The sequence below is a fragment of the Paramormyrops kingsleyae genome, chromosome 13, assembly GCF_048594095.1.
Source record: "Paramormyrops kingsleyae isolate MSU_618 chromosome 13, PKINGS_0.4, whole genome shotgun sequence".
Classification (NCBI taxonomy): Eukaryota; Metazoa; Chordata; class Actinopteri; order Osteoglossiformes; family Mormyridae; genus Paramormyrops; species Paramormyrops kingsleyae.
This window is the reverse complement of record NC_132809.1, coordinates 22,987,235-23,006,606: the sequence shown is the minus strand read 5'-3', so window position 1 is coordinate 23,006,606 and position 19,372 is coordinate 22,987,235. Positions and strand designations below refer to the sequence as shown.

General features: G+C 44.5%; 1 protein-coding gene across 3 annotated transcripts; it reads left to right on the top strand.

The window, feature by feature from the left end:
* Window positions 1-928: 928 nt before the first annotated feature.
* Window positions 929-16,242, top strand: rgma (repulsive guidance molecule BMP co-receptor a). 3 transcript variants are annotated; one of them, XM_023815370.2, is made up of 5 exons: window positions 929-1,114; window positions 1,889-2,593; window positions 6,744-6,859; window positions 10,749-11,263; window positions 12,878-16,242. In XM_023815370.2, the coding sequence occupies exons 2-5, from the start codon at window positions 2,580-2,582 to the stop codon at window positions 13,592-13,594; spliced, it is 1,362 nt and encodes a 453-aa protein (XP_023671138.1). In that variant the 5' UTR covers window positions 929-1,114; window positions 1,889-2,579; the 3' UTR covers window positions 13,595-16,242. The 3 variants fall into 3 exon arrangements, with proteins under 3 accessions (XP_023671138.1, XP_023671137.1, XP_023671139.1); XM_023815369.2 differs by lacking the exon at window positions 929-1,114 and adding an exon at window positions 1,510-1,701; XM_023815371.2 differs by lacking the exons at window positions 929-1,114; window positions 1,889-2,593 and adding an exon at window positions 2,637-6,561.
* The last annotated feature ends 3,130 nt before the right edge of the window (window positions 16,243-19,372 follow it).

Genomic DNA, 19,372 nt, shown 5'->3' with positions numbered 1-19,372 from the left:
ACACTGCATCCCCGCCCACCCCCAACGGGGTCTGAGCAGTGGGGGCTTGTGGGGACGGATTGGTCTGAAAGGGAGTCTGACACCGAACCACAGGTGTGGAAACATCTCCCCTGGCTTTTTTCTGCTGTCTTCATTGCGGTTGTCATTGCTGAGAGCCCCTCACGGACTGCTGTGAGCATGAGGGCATTAGCATAGCATAGAGCCATCTCTCCTCATTACTGTTTAACGTGTGGGACCTATGAAAACTCCGTACGCACCCATGTGGATCGGGCGTGATTCCAGCTGAGGCAGATCCATTCCCATAGAAATTAAAATATTTAGTACAAAACTGGATTGCATGTCTTTTTTTTCCAGAGTGTAAATGAGTACTGTGCTTGTAATATGTTTCGTTGTTTCTGTATGTATGATAATTGTGACAAAAAAAGCTCGTCTCTTCCAACCTTTCAGCAATTAAATTGCACAGTGTTCATTAGGTTGATTTAATGCAAAGACACACAGATCAAACATAACATTAGTAAAAGATCCTTTATTAAGAGCGCTGTGCAGGTTTTATTTTCAAGTAAATAAAACACCAGACATACTGAAGGAAATTATTCATAAAGTTGCTTTTATATAACTTAAATATTTTATCATAATTTATTGCTTACTTGTCTGAATTTATGTAATGTACAAATATTAATTGGTACAAATACAATCAATGCGCAATAATAGTATACCGCTATACTAGCCATAGACCCTAGACCGTATTTATCAAGGTGATTATTACGTTGCTTCGCGTGACATATAAACGTAGTAAGCCTTGTTTTAAGATACAAGTGAAAATATGTCCGTTGTCCATTCCACCACATGAAAACAGGGAAGTTATTGAGCAATATTTCCCCGATGTTTATTTTAGCATGGCGATTCTGTATATCCAGAACCATTTGCTGTTAGACCACCATCTGCGTGTGACTGTTTTTATCCCTGGGAATGACGGGAAAGCCGTTGTTTTCACGGGCAGTCTTTTGTCATTTTTGGAGATCACCGTCTTTGACTGTGGCCTGCTTTGTAGTCCTTATAATCCAAATTGTCTTTTTATTTATTCCGCCAGCCACGCTGACCAACAAAATGCCGGGTAAATAAGTTTCTTTCAGTCTGACAGCTTCCTCAGTGTTCAGTTTCGGGTCATGTGACGCGTTCTGTCATCAGAAATAAGCTTTTTTTTACCCTTTGCTTAAAGGCATAAACGTTTATTTCTAGTCAGGAATACTCTATGATTAGGTACGGGATATTGTTTGAATTGATCTGCAGTAGTTTATGAGTGTGAATCATTAGTCGGTCATTTTGCTTGACATTATCATAATGCATAATATGCGTGCGTAACTGACCGGGGTAAAGTTAGTTTGACATTTATAATACGAACCTATTGCGCGCTTCAGCTTGATATACATCGATATGTCATTTTTAATCCTAAAAAATTACCATTAGGAATGTTTCATGAAGCAAAGTAATCTCTATGTTGCACAGCAGGTTTGACATCATGAGGTCACATGGTTAGGGAGCATAATAGCTTTAGTATAGGTACAGTACGTGTCATTTTTAATTCTAAAAATATGTATAAGAGGAATATTTCAAAAATAAGCCTTGTGGTACATGAAGGACATTTGTATGCTGCACAGTTGGTCTGACATCATCCACTAAACTGGTTGAAGCACGTAATAGGTTTGTATTTTGAATGATAATGAATGTTGAATATTAAACTAACTTTACCCCGGTGCAAAACTGGAATAAAGTTATGTATATAATATTATTTTGGCTTAATATTATGACCCTATTATTACTGTTATTGTACATATTAGTAGTAATATAAGAACGGTGACAATTTTGTCTTTTGTTCTGTTGTTTTCAGTCAGATCTATAAACTCTCAGTGTCCTCTGCTGTCGCAGGACCAGCTCCTGATCCGCGATAGACTCCCGGTGACAACACGCCGTGTCTCACATTTCCTAACTAACCATTTGACAGCCCAGATGCGAGCAATCGGACAAGCAGTCCAGCAGGAGCCCGTCGCCATTCCCCGAGGGTCCCCCGTAAAAGCAGTGCACATTAACGGGATACACAAACGGCGACTGGAAAATCAACGCCGACGTGACCTAAAACTTTTTGTTCTCCGAAACGCGCGTCTTCATTTAAATGACCTCAGTTAATTGATATACAAGTCAGCGACGCGAACGAAACGCCACAAGAGGAAACGGAATCGATTTATGAAATTACCGTCTACAATTCCTCTTCATTGCGACTGTCGACGTCAGGTCGTGTGAAAAAATCACTCTCATTTCACACCTTTTTATCTAGGATCCTTGGTGCCTGGCGGCGGTCACAATGCAAGATATACGGCACTACTTTCCACCTAGTTGAACAACAGAAAACGTTTATTATTATTATTATTATTATTATTATTATTATTATTATTATTGTGGATTACAACAAAACCCTGCATCGTTTTCGCTTTGCGCCTGATTTGGACTCCTTCCCCTTTCTCCGTGATCGTCCGCCCCGCTTCTTTGGCTGAGCTCCGTCCCAAACCGTGCTGGAAAACCTCATGCAGCCGCCAAGGTAAGCTGCACAGAAAGTGTCATGCACCTCGGTTTCTTGCATTATTTCACTCAAATAATTATAGATACATAAATATATAGTAAAAATCATTTGATGTCGATATGGCTCCGCTTACACGTCTAGCTCAATTCGTCTTCCATTTTAAGTTTTAAGTTTAATTTAGTTGCAATTTGAACGCACAGTCTGTCAGTGGTTACTGTCTGTTTCAGAATGCATTTTTTCCCTGTCGGCTTTTGCATTTGTTTTGGAAACCAGTACGAATAACTCTACTGGCTACATATTTACACGCATTGTGCCGTTTGCAGGACTGTAGAGCAGGATTGTGTGAGAGAATCAGACGTTAAACTAGTTCTATCACCTTGGCTTTTCCTAAATGAAAGGAATTCATTTACCTAGAGAACAAACACGACGTGTTAGGTTTTACATTAAGCGTTGAACTGAAAAAACAAAAACACAATCGCTTGTTTTATGAATATATGTTGCAGTACCTTTTTGTTCTGAGATTGAGTTTGCTAAATGTAGCCTATGTGGTTCCAAAATATTTAAAAATGAACTTTGTTGCACGAAATGTTAGTGATGATTTATGCATATATGTCATTCTGTTAGATATTGGGTAAAAAGTACAAATAAAATAATTTATTTCATTAAAATTCTGTGCAATTAAATGGTATTAAAGGAAAACACGAAATGTCGCTTGTTGATATATGAAAGTTACAAAGTGTTAGAAAGCGGCAGTGATCTCTGCCTGTTGGTGTAATTGGCTCAAAGTGCTCAGAGGGGGGATCAATATGACAAAATTGAGATTTTAATGGTCTGCCGGCTTGTTCTGACTTAACCCATGTGGATCGGGCGTGATACCGCGGCACCTAAACATCCATCCGTCAGACGCTCATGCTCTGGAGACAGATGTGGGGGCTGGAGCCCATCCTGTGAAGAATAGAACACAATGCAGGGGTACACCCTGGATGGGACAGCAGTCATCACTGGGCTGAGAGAGAGAGAGAGAGAGAGAGAGAGTTTCTAGGTATCTATAACATTATGGGGACTCCCCATTAATTTCTATGGGCATAACCATAAAGGCAAATATGACAACTTCAACCCCGACCCAGCCCTAACCTTAACCATAAGTAACCAAACAAAATACAAGACTTTTTGTATTTTTACTTTTTTGATTGTAGTCACAGATTTTTATAAAATTGAGTTTTTAATTGTGGGGACCTGAAAAATGTCTTCACAAGCTAAAAAAAAGTAACTGGTTGAACCACATTATGGGATGTACAAACCCACACACACTCGCGTACATCTGCGCGGCACCGGGAGAACATGGAAACGTCACAAACACGGCAGAGATGGGATTCAAACCCTCAGCCCTGGAGGCACCAGCCCTAGAAACTGAGGGCACCCCTCCACCTATTCTCTTACGTAGCAGATAGAGCAAGCGCCATCTATTGGGGAATTATTAAAATTCCATTGCACAGTCATGCAATTATATCCAACACATTGTCTGTATTATATGTTTGAACAACTATTTCCGTAAAAGTCAAGTTAAACTGAATTTTGTTTTATCGTCTTGAAACAGATGTATTGAAATTGCGTAGGATCGAGAACAATGTCTGAACTTTTTTTGATACATTCAGCTTGTCAAAGACCTACAGGTACCGATGTTTAAAATATAAAAGAAATTAGAAGTTGTAGTGATCTGTGTTTGTGACCTTACTGTGTTCTAAGTCGTTTAAAATGCCTGCAACATCTATAAAATAGTAAAACCTGAAAGTATACAACAGCTGTTGGGTTTAAAATGAATGGTAATCGGTAAAAGATGTGTATCATAATGATGGATCACAGAGCAGACACTAAGCGTATGTTTGTTTTGGTCTAATTTTCGTTCACGCAAACATTAAAGAATCAATCTTCGCATCACACTTTGCGGAGGGAATGGGGGAAAAATCAATTGCATAGCGATCGCTGTCGGAGTGAGGAGGCACAGTGGTTTGGCGGTGAGTGTCCGCTCATCACGCCTTTACACCCACTACCGAAATGTCGGGCTCGTTTATGTTCCTTCAGCGAGGCAGAGACGTGCTGCTCAGGCACACGCCTGAGAAATGGTGCTCTTTGGTAAGGCTGAATGCAGCACGTTACTGGCCCTTATACAGTTTAGCTTGTGCCGTGCCTCATGCTTCCCGGGACAGTGTCCAGTTAACCTCAAACTTAATTGAATAAGTGGTTATATAGAGTGGATGAATGAATATTCTTATGCCTACACTGTAAAATAAAAGAACATTTAAACACCTAGTTTAAAACTGGTTGAAACCATTTGTATTGTAATAAAACATCAAACCAAAGCATTATTCTAATTGGTTAAAATGTAACTGTGTGCATAAAAATACCCATGTACTGGCAGTTTGAGGAAATCTGAATAATTGTGGTTTTACTCTCAGGCTTTCATTATGTCGCTTAGGCAATACTTTTACTCTAAGCAAACCATTTTTACCAGTTGCTCCAGCCGAGTACCAGTTCAGGACCAGTGCCCTACTCAAGAGTGTAGGATGCTGGTCTTGAGCATGTATTATACCAGATTAAAAGTCAACACTCTCACCGAGACCCTCCACATACGCTTCCTATGTGAATCATCGGTCACTGTTTTTTTGTTGTTAGCAACTTTTTTACTGGACACCTGTCAGTTCTTTCTGTGTTACATGTGGATCTTACAAATAACTGTGCCAGACTGATGGCTCAAAGGTAAGGGGGTGTGATACGGTCTCCCTGCCGGGCAGTCTTACCTCTTCGCTACACGTCGCATGATGCCGTTCTACTGGACTGGTTCTAATAGACTGGAGCACCTGTCACAGGCCTGCCTGTAGGTACTGGCGGTACCTATGAGCAAGATAGACCTTTTATTTTAATCGCCGTTACTGAGCTTTTGAGATATTTGATAGATTCATGATGTACTGCCATATCTGTTTTTATAATCAATCAATAATAAGGATTAGATTAATGAACGGGGAACTGTAGTCTGTCTATGAAAATCATCAATGAAAGCTGTTCTTTTTAAAATTTTTCTATTGCTGTCATAGAATTAAAGTGTAATAAACTGTAGCAAAGTTTAATAATAAACTTTTTAGATTCGATACTACCAGAGGTAAACAAAATGTTCGCTAGCTAACAGGACATAATTCAAACAACAAATGATGTTCTTTCTAGACTTTAAAGGGCGCGGTATCATTTCTGTGACTATCCTGTGAGTACAATAATACACATATGAGCACATATGATACCTTTTGGCACAAATGATGACAAATTCCGCAAGTAACAGCGCTTTAAGCCTTATAAAATATTGAAATGTTTTAAAACCAGTTTAATTCCCAGTCAAGCAACTAATACAGTTACTTTTTGTAGCCTATATCTAGGCATACTTGCTGAAAGTATAGATTAGATTTGTACCTATACATATTTTGTCGGAATTAACTGGCATTACGTTAGGATATGCCGCTGATTGTTTGAAATCCATTAAGTATCGTTTCGTGTTATAAATAGTTCATTAGTGGATGGCGTCGTTCTGCTTATTTGATTTATTTTAATAGCTTACACGACTCTTTAAGTGCTTAAAATGCTTTAGTCGGGCAAAAGCAAACACAAGTTCCACCTGTTGTGTCCGGAGAGCGGCTCTCTAGGCGGGTTACAGTGTGACACAGTGGATTCAGCGTGACTTGCAGTCCGGTGAGCCTCAGCATCCCTGCAAGGTCAGCCTGTAATCCGAAACTGAAAGGGGGTGAGGGCGGAAAGGCTCCGTATTGGCTTAGCCCAGATGTAGGCTGCACCTTTCCGCACTCCCCCCACCCCGAAACGGGAGATCGATTGCCAATCTTTTCTCCTTTTTTGTTTGAGGATTTCAACTCGGTGCCGAACATGCGAGGCAACCTTAGGCGTATATAGCGCCCAGCTAGTCCCTAAAGTACGCGCCATATGCTGTGAGTCGGTCCTTGCGGTGATAAACTTTATGCGTTTGCCCGTACGAAGGGATGTTTTCAGCCGCGGCACAGCGCGCTTTTACCCCCCTGCGCCCTTTTGCGTGGATTTACCGCCCCAAACAATGATACAATTCATCTGCTAATTCACTTTTTCCCGTCACCACTTCTGTTGGCTGTATCAGGGAGAGGAGAGAGGTGCGATCCTGTGCTGGATGGATGGTTATGGGGAAAGGAGCAGCAACTTCGGCGCTAGACGTCTGCAAGATCTTCGCCTTGTTTATCTACATGTTCCCTACAGGTAAGACGAAAAAAACCTTCAGATTCGACCACGTTTGGTTTGGGGTGTCGTATGTTGGGTCAAAGCTACAAAAACGTGACAAATTACTGGTTATACAGCTTTTGATCTTAAAATCGTCTTAATAACATGGCATACCTTACGCTTAAACTAAGAAAATGCTCACTACCCACCTTTATATACCTTAGGATATTACATTTTAAAAATTTCTGGCGTACTGTATTTGTTTATAGGTAGATATGTATCCATAAAGTTGTACTCTGTATGGGCATTTCACTTCACCATGCGTTTACATACTGCTGTAGGCTATATGTAGGTGCGAAACTGCGAAATCAAAGTAACAAAGGATTTCTTCGAAATTAGTTTTACCAAACAACTAAATCCTAACAGATTATTTTTCCCATATGGGGAAAATGTTTGAGTTGCAGGAAATATCCTGCGAACAAGTTGTGTGCAATACATCATGTCAAGTAAGTTTTTGGCAAAAAAAATAAACACGCAAGACTGATATATTTCATATTGGTGGAGACATGAGAAATGGTGTTTTGTTTAATTGAAAAATGTGCAGTTTTGTACTAATCTGAACTTATCTGAGAAAGCAGTCGGCACGTTTTTGCTGTGTAGGTAGCTGGCTTTTGGAGAAACTTTTCCACAATGGCTTTGGCGCAGTGGTGCCGGAGCATTCCTCCGGAGCCCCTCTTCGAGGTGGGGGGAGGGGAGCCAAGCGCCGCCAGGGCTCATTCTCAGCTCTGCATTTCCCCGTTTTAGTAAAACCTGCCGAGATCTGCCTCCGAATACGCAGATCGAAATATTTCGTTATTCTGAGATAGACGCAGAGATCTGTTTACGTGTTACACGTGTTTACAGGTTGTTTGGGTTTCCTAAAAAACAATCTGACTTCCACGCTTGAAGTTGTTTACATTTGAACATTGTAGGGTTTTTATTAATATGGGAATGTTTCCATGTAGATCTTTTTATTTACTACTAAGAACAGTAAAATAATAATAAAAAGTGTAGGCTATACACCCCCTTGAAATGTATCAACAATTTTCACACTCTCTCTTATCGCTTCTCTCATGGTACTTAACGTCAAACAAAGAAGAGATAAGTGTTTGTCGTTGACGTTTATTCAAGATTAGTTTATTGCGCTTTATCAGATGTGGGTGATAAATGCCTTTTGTTGCTGTCAGGCGTGGGAGTGAGTCTTTAACTATTTAAACTGTAAGTGTTAATTTTAGGGTTTAAATAATAGCTATAGCAGTCCAGGGACCATTTTGTTTGTTTGGTACAACTGAGATTTGCGTTAATTTGTCAGAAACTGCAACATACTAAGTGTTCCCTTTGCCCAAAGATGCATGGATAGCTGCAACAGCAGTGTGTATCAAAACAGTGCTCTTTCCCCCGTGTTTCTCGCTGCATTGTATAAAGTTATTTGTACTGTTTTCCCACCTCAGACTACAGGCTATCCTTATTCGCGTTTTTAATGTGACGGCTTACTTGGTCGGTACCCGCATTTAATTCCTCCCCATCACGAGCATAAACCTGTGTATTTGTTTATACCACGATTCATGTCAAACCTGTTTTATATGGAATGAGTTGTTTGCCTCACTCTGAGGCGATTTGGAATTTTCAGTATCTGTGTTTTTAATTTTTGGGAAGGATTTTTTTTCTGTTTGAGAATTTCTGACCATGAATTATTTTGCTTTCTGTCCTCTCTTTTCCACATTAACTGTAAAAATAGATACATAGGAGTTAATGTCCTTTCTGAACTACACTGTTGGCTGCAGATTCTCCGCCAAGTGCTTTGGGGTGTCTCTGCTGAGGCAGGCCTTTCTCGCAGTGACTGTCCGTGAAGCCTGTCCAGGTGCCCCAGCCAACTCCTGTTAAAGATTAGTGATGTGAAATGCAGTAACCCCCCCCCCCCCCATCTCTTCGAGTTACGGGAACTATGGGCCCGATTAAATGAAGTCTTACACATTAATTAATGAATACCAGGTGATAATTAAGGGTATATTTAAATTTTTTTTTTTTTTAAGTTTTATTGTTTTAATTGGAAATGCCTTTGTTGTGAGATTTCTAAGCATTTTAATAATCCTCCTGAGAAATAATGAGGTTGATGCCATACAGCTCTATTAAAACATACAGGAGGCCAGGCTTGGCTGATGTGGAGAGTCAGCCGGGAATCGGCAGACTTACATGTTCTTTTCAGTTGTTCGATTCCCCCTAAAATGACCCATTTTGGCAAAGCCGTTAAGTCAGTTAAAAGCAATGGTGCTTTTTAATTCCATCCGTTGTGGGGGTGCATGTTTCACATTTACGGCCCTGCCTGACCCATGGCTGGGGCGACCCCTCCTATCCACCTTCCCATGTGGAGGTTGGGCTTAAGATCCGGCAGCCGAGAAAAGGCGACCCTGTCTCTTTAAGAGGGACTTCAACAATCTGTAAGACCCAACCCCCCAGCCCCAAAGTGCGGCCTGTGAAACTCGACCTAATCCCTTTACACAGGGGTAATTTATTGCTCTGTTGGTCTCCTCTCAATGGCAAATTACATTGTCTTCATTCAGAGCCGAAAGACCCCCCCCCCCCCACACACACACACACACACACACACACACACTCACACACTTTTTCATACTGACACACACTCCTTCCACTCCATTCTAGTTGTGTGGAATTCTTTCAAAAGTGTTTTTTGTCTCTGTGGAAGGTGTGTGTGTGTGTGTGTGTGTGTGTGTGTGTGTGTGTGTGTGGGGGGGGGTTCTCCCTCATCTCCCGGGGGGGGTTATTCAAAGCCTGTCCTACTGCACGCCTACCCATTTCTTTCAGAAGGTGGCGTTACTTGATTATAAGGCTTAAGCAGGACCTACACCAACTGCTGTCGAAGTCATGTGATCGCACCCCCTCCCTCCCCAAAAAACACAGGACCTGTGCATTGTCCCCCTAATATTTATTAGCCAATACAGCGCATCAGTTTGCATTACACTGCATGGCGAGATGCTTGCGCTTGTCATCCTGTCCCGTTCCACTGTTCCACCCCTTTTGGGGATGCTGGTATTCCAGTAAGGTGGTTAGGAGAACCAGGCTATCCAAATGGTAATTGCAGTTTAATGATGGCTGTTCAGGTTTTTATTATGTTAGCTTGATGGGTTTTAAAAATAGGCTGCGTGTATTACATTTAGTGGTTATTTTGTAGTTTAACGCTGTTCGGTCTTGAACCTTTTGCTTGCATACCACCTTATTCAGGTTTCCAAAAAAATGCTGAATTTGGTGCATTTGCAGCCTGTTCTCTTCTGCCGGTTATTCATTCTGAAATGCAGTGAAGACTGCAAACCTCCTGTGCTTTTTGGGGTCTTTCAGATTGTAGCTGTCACTGTAGGTCCAGGCTGACGGTGTTTTCTGAGTCACTGAGTGTGCAGTCTGCAAATAATTACAAAATCACGGCACGCTGAATTTTATGTGTGTGTATGTGTTTTGCATTTCTTTAATAGAAATGTCAATAACGGTGCACAGAGTGTTAATGTAGCGCTTCAGTTTTCATATTTCAGACATCTTAAAGATCAGGTTAAATTCAGGCTGTGTTTGTTCAGTAAATGACGCATTGACAGCTCCCGCCTTGGACTCTCTGTGGACTGGTTGATAAGGATGAAATGATGCAGGGAAGCTCCGCAGAAGGTCAGCTGAGATTGAGACATGTCCGTCTCGCAGCTAAAGCCCATGGGTTCCCTGATAAATAATGGGGAGGAGTTTTGATTAAAGTGTTGGGCTCCTCATGCTCACGTTTAGGACTTGAAGAGACTGTTTCATTAGCAGGCTGGCTGAACGTCCTGGTGAGCAGTCATGGGCGGCCGGACCTCCCGGCTGCTGGTAACTCGTGTTTTTCTTTCCCCCACAGCGAGTCTGCAGTGCCGGATCCTGAAGTGTAACTCAGAGTTCTGGGCCTCCACGTCCAGCCTGGGCCCCGAGGAGGAGTTCTGCACGGCGCTGAGGGCCTATCACGCCTGCGTGCGGCGCACGGCGCGTACCTGTCGTGGCGACCTGGCCTACCACTCTGCCCAGCACGGCATCGAGGACCTGATGGGCCAGCACAACTGCTCGAGGGAGGGTCCCACCACGCAGCCGCGCACTCGCAGCCGCACGCCGCCGCCCCCACCGCCGCCCCCCGACAGCCAGGAGCGCTCCGACGCGCCCGAGGTCTGCCACTATGAGCGTGGCCTTCCGCGGAACGCCGCCCCTCCCAACTACACACACTGCGGCTTCTTTGGGGACCCGCACCTGCGCACCTTCGGCGATGACTTCCACACTTGCATCGTGGAGGGGGCGTGGCCTCTCATCCACAACAAGTACCTGTCCGTCCAGGTGACCAACACCCCAGTGCTACCTGGCTCTTCAGCCACGGCAACCAGCAAGGTGGGACACTTCTCTGCTTGTGCTCTTATCCATCCATCTTCTGTAACTACTTACCCCATATAGCAGGGTTCTTCAGATCTGGACCTCGATTCCAAATCCAGGCCTTGTTTTCAGTTCTCCCAGGTAGTTAGTTTTAATAATTACTGATTCTGATTGGTCAGAGGCTTCACACCTGGCTCACAGGTAAAGGAAGGCTGGAAAACCAGCAGTGCTTGGACCTCGAGGACTGTGATTTGAATAACCCTGCTGTATAGGGTCCCAGTGAACCTGGAATCTATCCCAGGATGCACAGGGCAGAGAGCAAGCTGGGTGAGATGCCAGGAATGCTATCATGCACATCACACCTTATTGCTATCTAGTGACCCTGGTTCACATACCAGTGTGATTCTGGACTGTTCAGCAAAACTGCAGTACCTGGATTATTTCGGTAAATTTAAGACTTTCATTTAAAATAACTCAATTAAGCTGGTGGGCCAGAAAGGTACTTCTGGGGCTCAAACCAAGTACCTTCCGATTGTCCACCAAGCCACCTTTTGTGCTGCTCTCCCATCTCTCCGGGTATTGGTGAAGATCTTGTCCGGTGTTTGGCATTTTTGTGACTGGGGGAACCACTGTCATGCAAGCAGAGGGTAAATGTGGGGAATGGGGGAGTAAAGCAAGGCGATGTAACCTGAAACAGTCGGTGTGGAACGAGACTTAAACACATGAGTCACCGGTGCTGACGTGGGTAACCTGAATCCCAGCCTCACACATGCAAAGGCAGCAGACGGCGTTCAGCATGACGGCAGCGATGTGTGTGGGAAGCGGTACCCAGATGCGGATCAGTGACTGGCCCCTTACTCTGTGCTGCCCCCTGTCTTCCGCACCCGCACATGCACTTGGGCACTCTGAGCCAAGGTGCAGCACTCTCCCGGGGTCACCCGTTTGCTAATGAAATTAGGGGGAGGGGGGGCTCATTAAACAGACCCTCACTCTGCTGAAAGGGCCACCTTTGTGTTTGCTGACTGGGATTTGACCCCATCCCACTCCTGTGTTTGTCTGGCTCCCTCCTTTATGAATTTAATTGCAGTAGACGGATGTGTATAGCGGCTTAGCCCTGGCAGACCCCCTCCCTCGCTTTGCCACAATCAGCACTTTTCTGCGTGGGGAGGGATTCTGCGCAACAGAACATTTAGGAATGAAATGCGTTGTGCGCTGCATGAAATGCGCAGGGATGCCAGAATTAATCCTGAAAGTGGTTCTTGTGTTTTGCACCATTTTAAATGGGTGTATTCCATTAGATTTAAGGGTAGATCTCTGTGTGATTCTGATAATGGATAATTTATGCCCTATGATGCACTGGCAGGCTCTTCAGGATGTTCTCAGCCATGCATCCCACACCGAACAGAAGATGGATGGATATATATTTTAGCACCTGACTGATTGATTATAGTTTGATAGTATGAAACATTGTTCTTATGTGACATCATCTGGGGCAGTAAATTCAGTTGATTTCTGGTTGTTTGTATGAAGTAGTAAATCTAAAGTGCTCTTTAAGATTTTTCCGGAACGTTTCAAACTCGCAGGCATGGTGCCGGTGTGACGCTTATGGCTCCTCTCTTCTCCTCCAAACAGCTGACCATCATCTTTAAGAACTTCCAGGAGTGCGTGGATCAGAAGACGTACCACGCGGAGACCAACGAGCTGCCGGCCGCCTTCGCCGACGGCTCGCGCAACGGCGGCGAGCGCCATGGGGGGGCAGCGCTGCGCGTGCTGGAGAAGGTCCCGGGCCAGCATGTGGAGATCCAGGCGCGCTACATCGGCACCACCATGGTGGTGCGGCAGGTGGGCCGCTACCTGACGTTTGCGGTGCGCATGCCGGAGGAGGTGGCGCGCGCGGCCGAGGACGGCGACAACCACGACCTGTACCTCTGCCTGCACGGCTGCCCCCTCAGCCAGCGCATCGACTTCCGGACGTTCCGGCAGCGTGCCGCGGGAGGACGTGCCCCCGCGGGGAGACCCGGCTCCGGAGACCAGTTAGGCTCACCGCCCCATACCTTCACTTACCAGTCAGCCGTGGCCAAGTGCAAAGAGCGCCTCCTGGTGGAGGACTTGTACTTCCAGTCGTGCGTCTTCGACCTGCTGACGTCTGGTGACGTCAGCTTCAGCCTGGCCGCCTACTATGCCTTCGAAGACGTCAAGATGCTGCACTCGAACAAGGACAAGTACCATCTATTTGAGAAGGCGGTAGGGCTGGGGGGTGCCCCGTCCAGGAGCCCCCACCTGAGGCTGCTGCCTCTCCTTAGTGCCCTCGCACTGCTCTGGCTCCAGTGGATTCCTGTGTGTCTCTGATCACGCCTGTGGCTCCAGCTGTAGCAGTGAGACATCCCCATCATCACGCCATACCTCACCCTGCACTACCCCATGTCCGCTCACCTGCTTGGGTGGGGGGGGGGTGGTTGAGTGTTTCCATGCCAGAGTCTCCCATTCCAGCCATCCATCCTGTCTTCCATGTTCCCGCCAACGCGCAGATGGAATGCCGCGATCGCTGCCCTCTCTGGGCATGCTGAGGGACAGCTCTGGGTGATGAGCAGCGGCGCCCCCTGGGGATGGGGCAGAGTAGCTCCGGGATCTTAGGGGCTGAGCTGGGAGGTGAGAGCTTCCCCCAGCACAGGGCAGAGCCAGCAGGCGTCTGTGAGCCGCCGATGGGGAGGGCTTTGTTTATGTGACACCCGCCATAGGCCTGGGAGACAGGAGAGGCCTGAGCGTGCAGCAGAGCGCCCTCTGCAGGCCGGTAGAGATTTATGGTCACCCGTCTGGCTGCCTGTGTGCGTGCGTGTGTCTGCCGTGTCCTGGAGAGGGACGGTCGTATGGTGTCCTCTCACGAGGGCTTGCTGTCTGTAGACGGAAGCCGCACCCGCCGGTCATTTCCAGTTGGGCTGTTTGAAGCTGGAGTGACGGCGAATCCCAGGTGTCTAAAGGATGAACAGTATTTGACTGATCCGATTGGCCGGGCGTCAGAGTCGAGCTGGAACTGGATCTGGGATGCGGCAGTGAGGACAGTAGAATATCCATTGCAATGTTTACATGCTGAATGTCGTTTTTAAGTTGAATTTGCATATCTCCGGATGTGCTTATAGAGAGTGTGTGTGTGTATGTATGTGTGTGTGTGTGTGGACTGAAATGTTCACACGGCGACCACAAGATTTGTCTTTTATTGTTAAATTAGCCCCTCTTGGGTTCTCTCTCTCTCTCTCTCTCTCTCTCTCTCCCTCCATATACTTTTCACAGTTTAGCAGTCCAATGCCACATTCACTTCAGCTAGATGTATGAACAAAGCAGTGAAACGATCTTCCACCGCGGATGGAAGCCAAGGAGCTGGGGGGGGGGGGGGGGTGATCTTGGCAGGCGGGGGCCTCTCTGGCGCGAGGGGCCCAGGCCCCGCTCTGTCACACTGACATTAAAAGGCCGCCCCCCATGCTTACCGGCTGCCGTACTGGCCTCGCTGTAGGGCTTGTTTGAGTCGCCTCTCTCAATAGACCTGTTAATTTATGGCTGAAACCCTTTGCCAAAGAACAGAACCTTGTGCCAACAGTTTAAAAAATGGCCAATCCCACCCTCCCCTGCCCCCACGTCCCTAACCCTCCCGTTTCTGGGGAGCTCGGTAGTTGAAGGTATTTGGGTTGCACTGAGGTCTAGGCTGTGTGTGGTGCTGATGAAAGTGAGGGCAGATTGTGGGGGTAACTGGGGGGGGCTGCTATTTCCCCGCCGCCCAGTGGCGTCCTGCTGCTGTGGGACCAGTTTGAGGCGCCGGCGTCATTCCATCGCGTGGCATCGATTCCATCGCTCCCATTACATCCGCATGGACGGTCTTGTTGCTGTGTTCCCATGCCGTCTCTGCCAACACGCGAGTGCAGCCCAGGTGCGGCCGCCTCACCTTCCAGACGCCGTTTCCATGCAGACTTTCTCCATGTCAGCTGATCCATTGCCGTGCTTTTCACACCCGCAGGGCTAATGTGCACATTTTAGATGTTTATTTGTTTTTTTCTTTTAATACTGAAGGTTAGCAGCTGCTACAAGATCAATATTAAACCTCCACTCTGCTGTAACAGAATAGTCAGCATTGCAGAGTTTTGGTCCCCCCAACCTGCACCTGAGATGCACTCGTCAGTTTCACTAACTACACATAGCTTAGCCAGAGAGACAGCGTGGGAGGTGGCCTCTCTCTGTTCCTTCCTGGGGGGGGGGGGGGGTGCACACCATGTCACAGCACCCAAAAGGAAATAGATGATTGTAACGTTTTAGGTTTGTGTTCCTGGATGTGATTCGTGAGTCATTAAATCGCCACATTGACTGTGCCGTCGTAGATGACAGTGTGTCTGACTAAGCTGGTCAGTAGTTCCTTGTTTACCAGATTTTTCTAGAAGTTTTTTTTTTTTTTTTTTTACTTTACAAAAACTCATGAGGGAAGTTAGATTTAATGTGACCCTTGGCTTAAAAAATTGATTGTGAAATCATGAACGCCGCAGCACTGCACACCTACTAGTTAGCCTTTTATAATGTGCATATTGATTGACCTTCTGATTTGCTGGGCAGGAGAATAGATGCAGAAACTTTTAGATGTTTTTATTCCCCTCCATGCATGTGAAAACAATCAGTGGACTAAATGTGAGTCGACCTTTTTTAAGGTATTATTTAATCCAGCAATCAGGTCTAAATAGGGCAGAATGGTGTTTGTGGTGTTCATGTTTGGTTTTGATACACATTTAAAGAAGCACTTTATGTTTTTAATTCTCTCTCCTTAGCTCTTACTCAGTTGTAAGTTGATTGTGAATATTAGTACTCAGATTGTTACTCAATGGGCCTGGAAGATGTACAGCAGTAACATGCCAATTCCTGGAGTCTGTATGTAGGATAAATGACAGCACAGCACCACCTGTATATACTGTAAATTATTTATTGACCAAGTAAAGTCTTGTCCATTTGTTTTTTTTTTTGAATACTTGTCCTTTGTCTTATTTGTCTGTACACTTTCTATACCACCAAAGGTGTGCACAAAATACTTAAAAGATATGAGTATTAGTAATATGAAGAGTGGTATAGAAGCCAGTGACATCTTAGTGCCTGTCTGGGAAGAATTAAGCAGGAATGTAGTAATAATAATATTTATTAAGTCAAGTGGGACTTAATAAACAGCCATACACAAGTATACAGTGGTACAAGATGTCGTTCCCCCCGGTACAACATGGGGGGGCTGTATGTACACAATTATAGGGGTAAAGTGCAGATTAACACATGGTGCACATGACATGATAGGAGCGCAGACACAGTATATTATAATAATAATAATAATAATAAATTGTTATATAGTGTCTTCAGAGTCCAAGGTCACATTACAAAAAACAGAAAATTTTAAACAAAAGTTGAATCTGAACCATTGTATGCACTCAGCAACTACATGAATTCTAGCAGAAGAACAGTGGTTCTGGAGATCAACCCACTTTGAAATGTGTTAAACATAAACATGAGATTCCATCTCACCTTCTAACAGGGGTGGGGATCCTGATCCATGGAGGGCCGGTGCCGGTTTTTGGGATGACCTCATAATCAGGCAATAAAAAAAAAATAGTTTCTTGACTCCAGTCCCGGGAAATGTTATTGGGTAATTGAGAGGCCATCCCAAAAACCTGCACTGGCCCTCCATGGATCAGGTCCCCCCCCCCCCTTCCTTCTAAGATAGCACAAACTGGTTTTCTAAAGAATTAAATGACCATATGATAAGTCAGTGTTTCCCAACTCAGTCTTCGGAGACCAGTCTGTCAGTTGGGAAACACTGTGACAGGTGCGTTTCGATGGTATGATGTAATCCTATTCTTAACCAGTTTATTATAGTCTAAATCTGTCCACCTAGTGAACTCACATTTTCCTGTTGATGTCTTGACGCACTAGTTGGTGTTGGTGTTTGAGTTCACACTGCCCTGTAACGGAACTCCAGCAATGAGCCGATTCTTGCCAGCGGCAGCCTGCCACCTGCACACACCTGACTGGTCAGTAGGGGGCCACACTTGTGGAGCATTTTGCAATCGCTATTGATGCCTTTAAAAACCAGATTCCATGGCTCAGTATCAGAGCCTTAGTCCTTTCCTTTACTCTCATAACTGTTGCTATTACCTTATAAACAAGCTTGTAATTAAGCTTATATCCATTTTAGGAGTTCAGTTAACCACTATTACTCCTGATATATTATAGACTACCTGGTTACTATATTGTCAAATTCAACTTTATAGTCATTCAGTATAAATGTTTAGCAAACCCCATCTCACCACTTTCAGACATTATTTGATGTCTTTGCATTGACCTCAGCGGCTTTTCAAACGAATACAGGGATTCTAAACCTACTTTAACATACAGAATGAATATTTCGACCAAGACATAAAAAAGTTTAGTCTTAACAAGAAGAACAATCAAAAAAGTCCAATGTTAAGCTCTATCTAAGGTCAGGAGTCGGGACAGTTTAAACTTGACTTGATAATGTCTGCTGATCCACATTTTCTTTACTATTTAAATAAACCGCATTATTCCTAATCATATTAAAGTAATAATTAAGATTTACCACTCGAAAGCAGCGCCCAACCCACTGATCCCATTTCCCAAGTCCTCTCTGGACATGTAAGGAAAACAGGATGGTAGGGTTGGGTCAGAGTGCCACCTGGTGGAGCAGAAATGCAAGGTCATCCCTAGTGAGAACAAAACAGCTGGGCTGGTGCCATTTTCATTTACCATAGCAAATCTACTGATTCACTAATTTACCTCGTCATGTTTCATATGCATATTTATTCATGTAACTACATGAATGCTTTAAAATAACTTCCAGATAACCTACATTTTTAAAAATATGAAATCATGGAATTATACATACTGTATGTAATGTGATACAAAGACGACTTATATGGAGTCCATGGATTGTTATGCTTAAGGGTGCTGTGCAGGTATCATGTTCAAATGGTAAATAAGACCGATACTAAAATGTTTTATTATCATAGCTGTAGTGCTTTAAAATTTACATCCATACCCTGCTCCCACCCTGGGTGGGATAGATGCTGATCGAAGGGCGTGCACACACACACACACACACTATGGGCACATTAGCCAAAGTTCATCAGACTGAAAACTCCACACGTATAGTGTGCCTGAAATCCCAAACCCTGAGGTGTGAGGTGACTGCTATACACCGAGCCACTCGAAAAATTGATATATATACAGCAATAGTCATAACTGCGTGTCAGAGTGGCATGTGGAACCCACATTTTCAGTGAATTCAACAGTTAGCAGAAATCAGTCACTTTCCATTTACCCACCCATGAAGCAGACATGAACATCCCACGTCCATTTTCTGTACCTATCTGTCCAATGTGGGGATCCAGAGCCAATCCAGGAGGCTACGGGCAGAAGGCAAGGAATAAGATCATAAGAAATTTACAAAGGAGAGGAGGCCATTCGGCCCATCAAGCTCGTTTGGGGAGAACTTAACTAATAGCTCAGAGTTGTTAAAATCTTATCTAGCTCTGATTTAAAGGAACCGATGGTTTTAGCTTCCACTACACTAGCAGGAAGACTATTCCATACTCTAACTACACGCTGTGTAAAGAAGTGCTTCCTCAAATTTGTTTTAAAATGTTCTCCCACTAATTTCCACTTATGGCCACGACTTCTAGTATTTAAACTAATATTGAAATAGCCATTTGGCTGAACAGCATCCAGACCCGTTAGAATCTTATAGACCTGGATCATGTCCCCCCTTAGTCTCCTTTGCTCAAGGCTAAACAGATTCAGCTCAGCTAACCTCTCCTCATAAGACATTCCTCTAAGACCAGGAATCATTCTCGTAGCCCTCCGTTGCACCTTTTCTAAGGCAGCAATGTCCTTCTTAAGGTATGGTGACCAAACCTGCACACAATATTTTAGGTGGGGTCTTAACAAGGAATTATATAAATGTAACATCACCTCCCTTGACTTAAACTCCACACACCTAGAGATATAACCCAACATTCTATTGGCCATTTTTATTGCTTCCCCACACTGGTGAGAGTGGGACATGGAAGCACCAACATACACACAAGATCTCGTAAT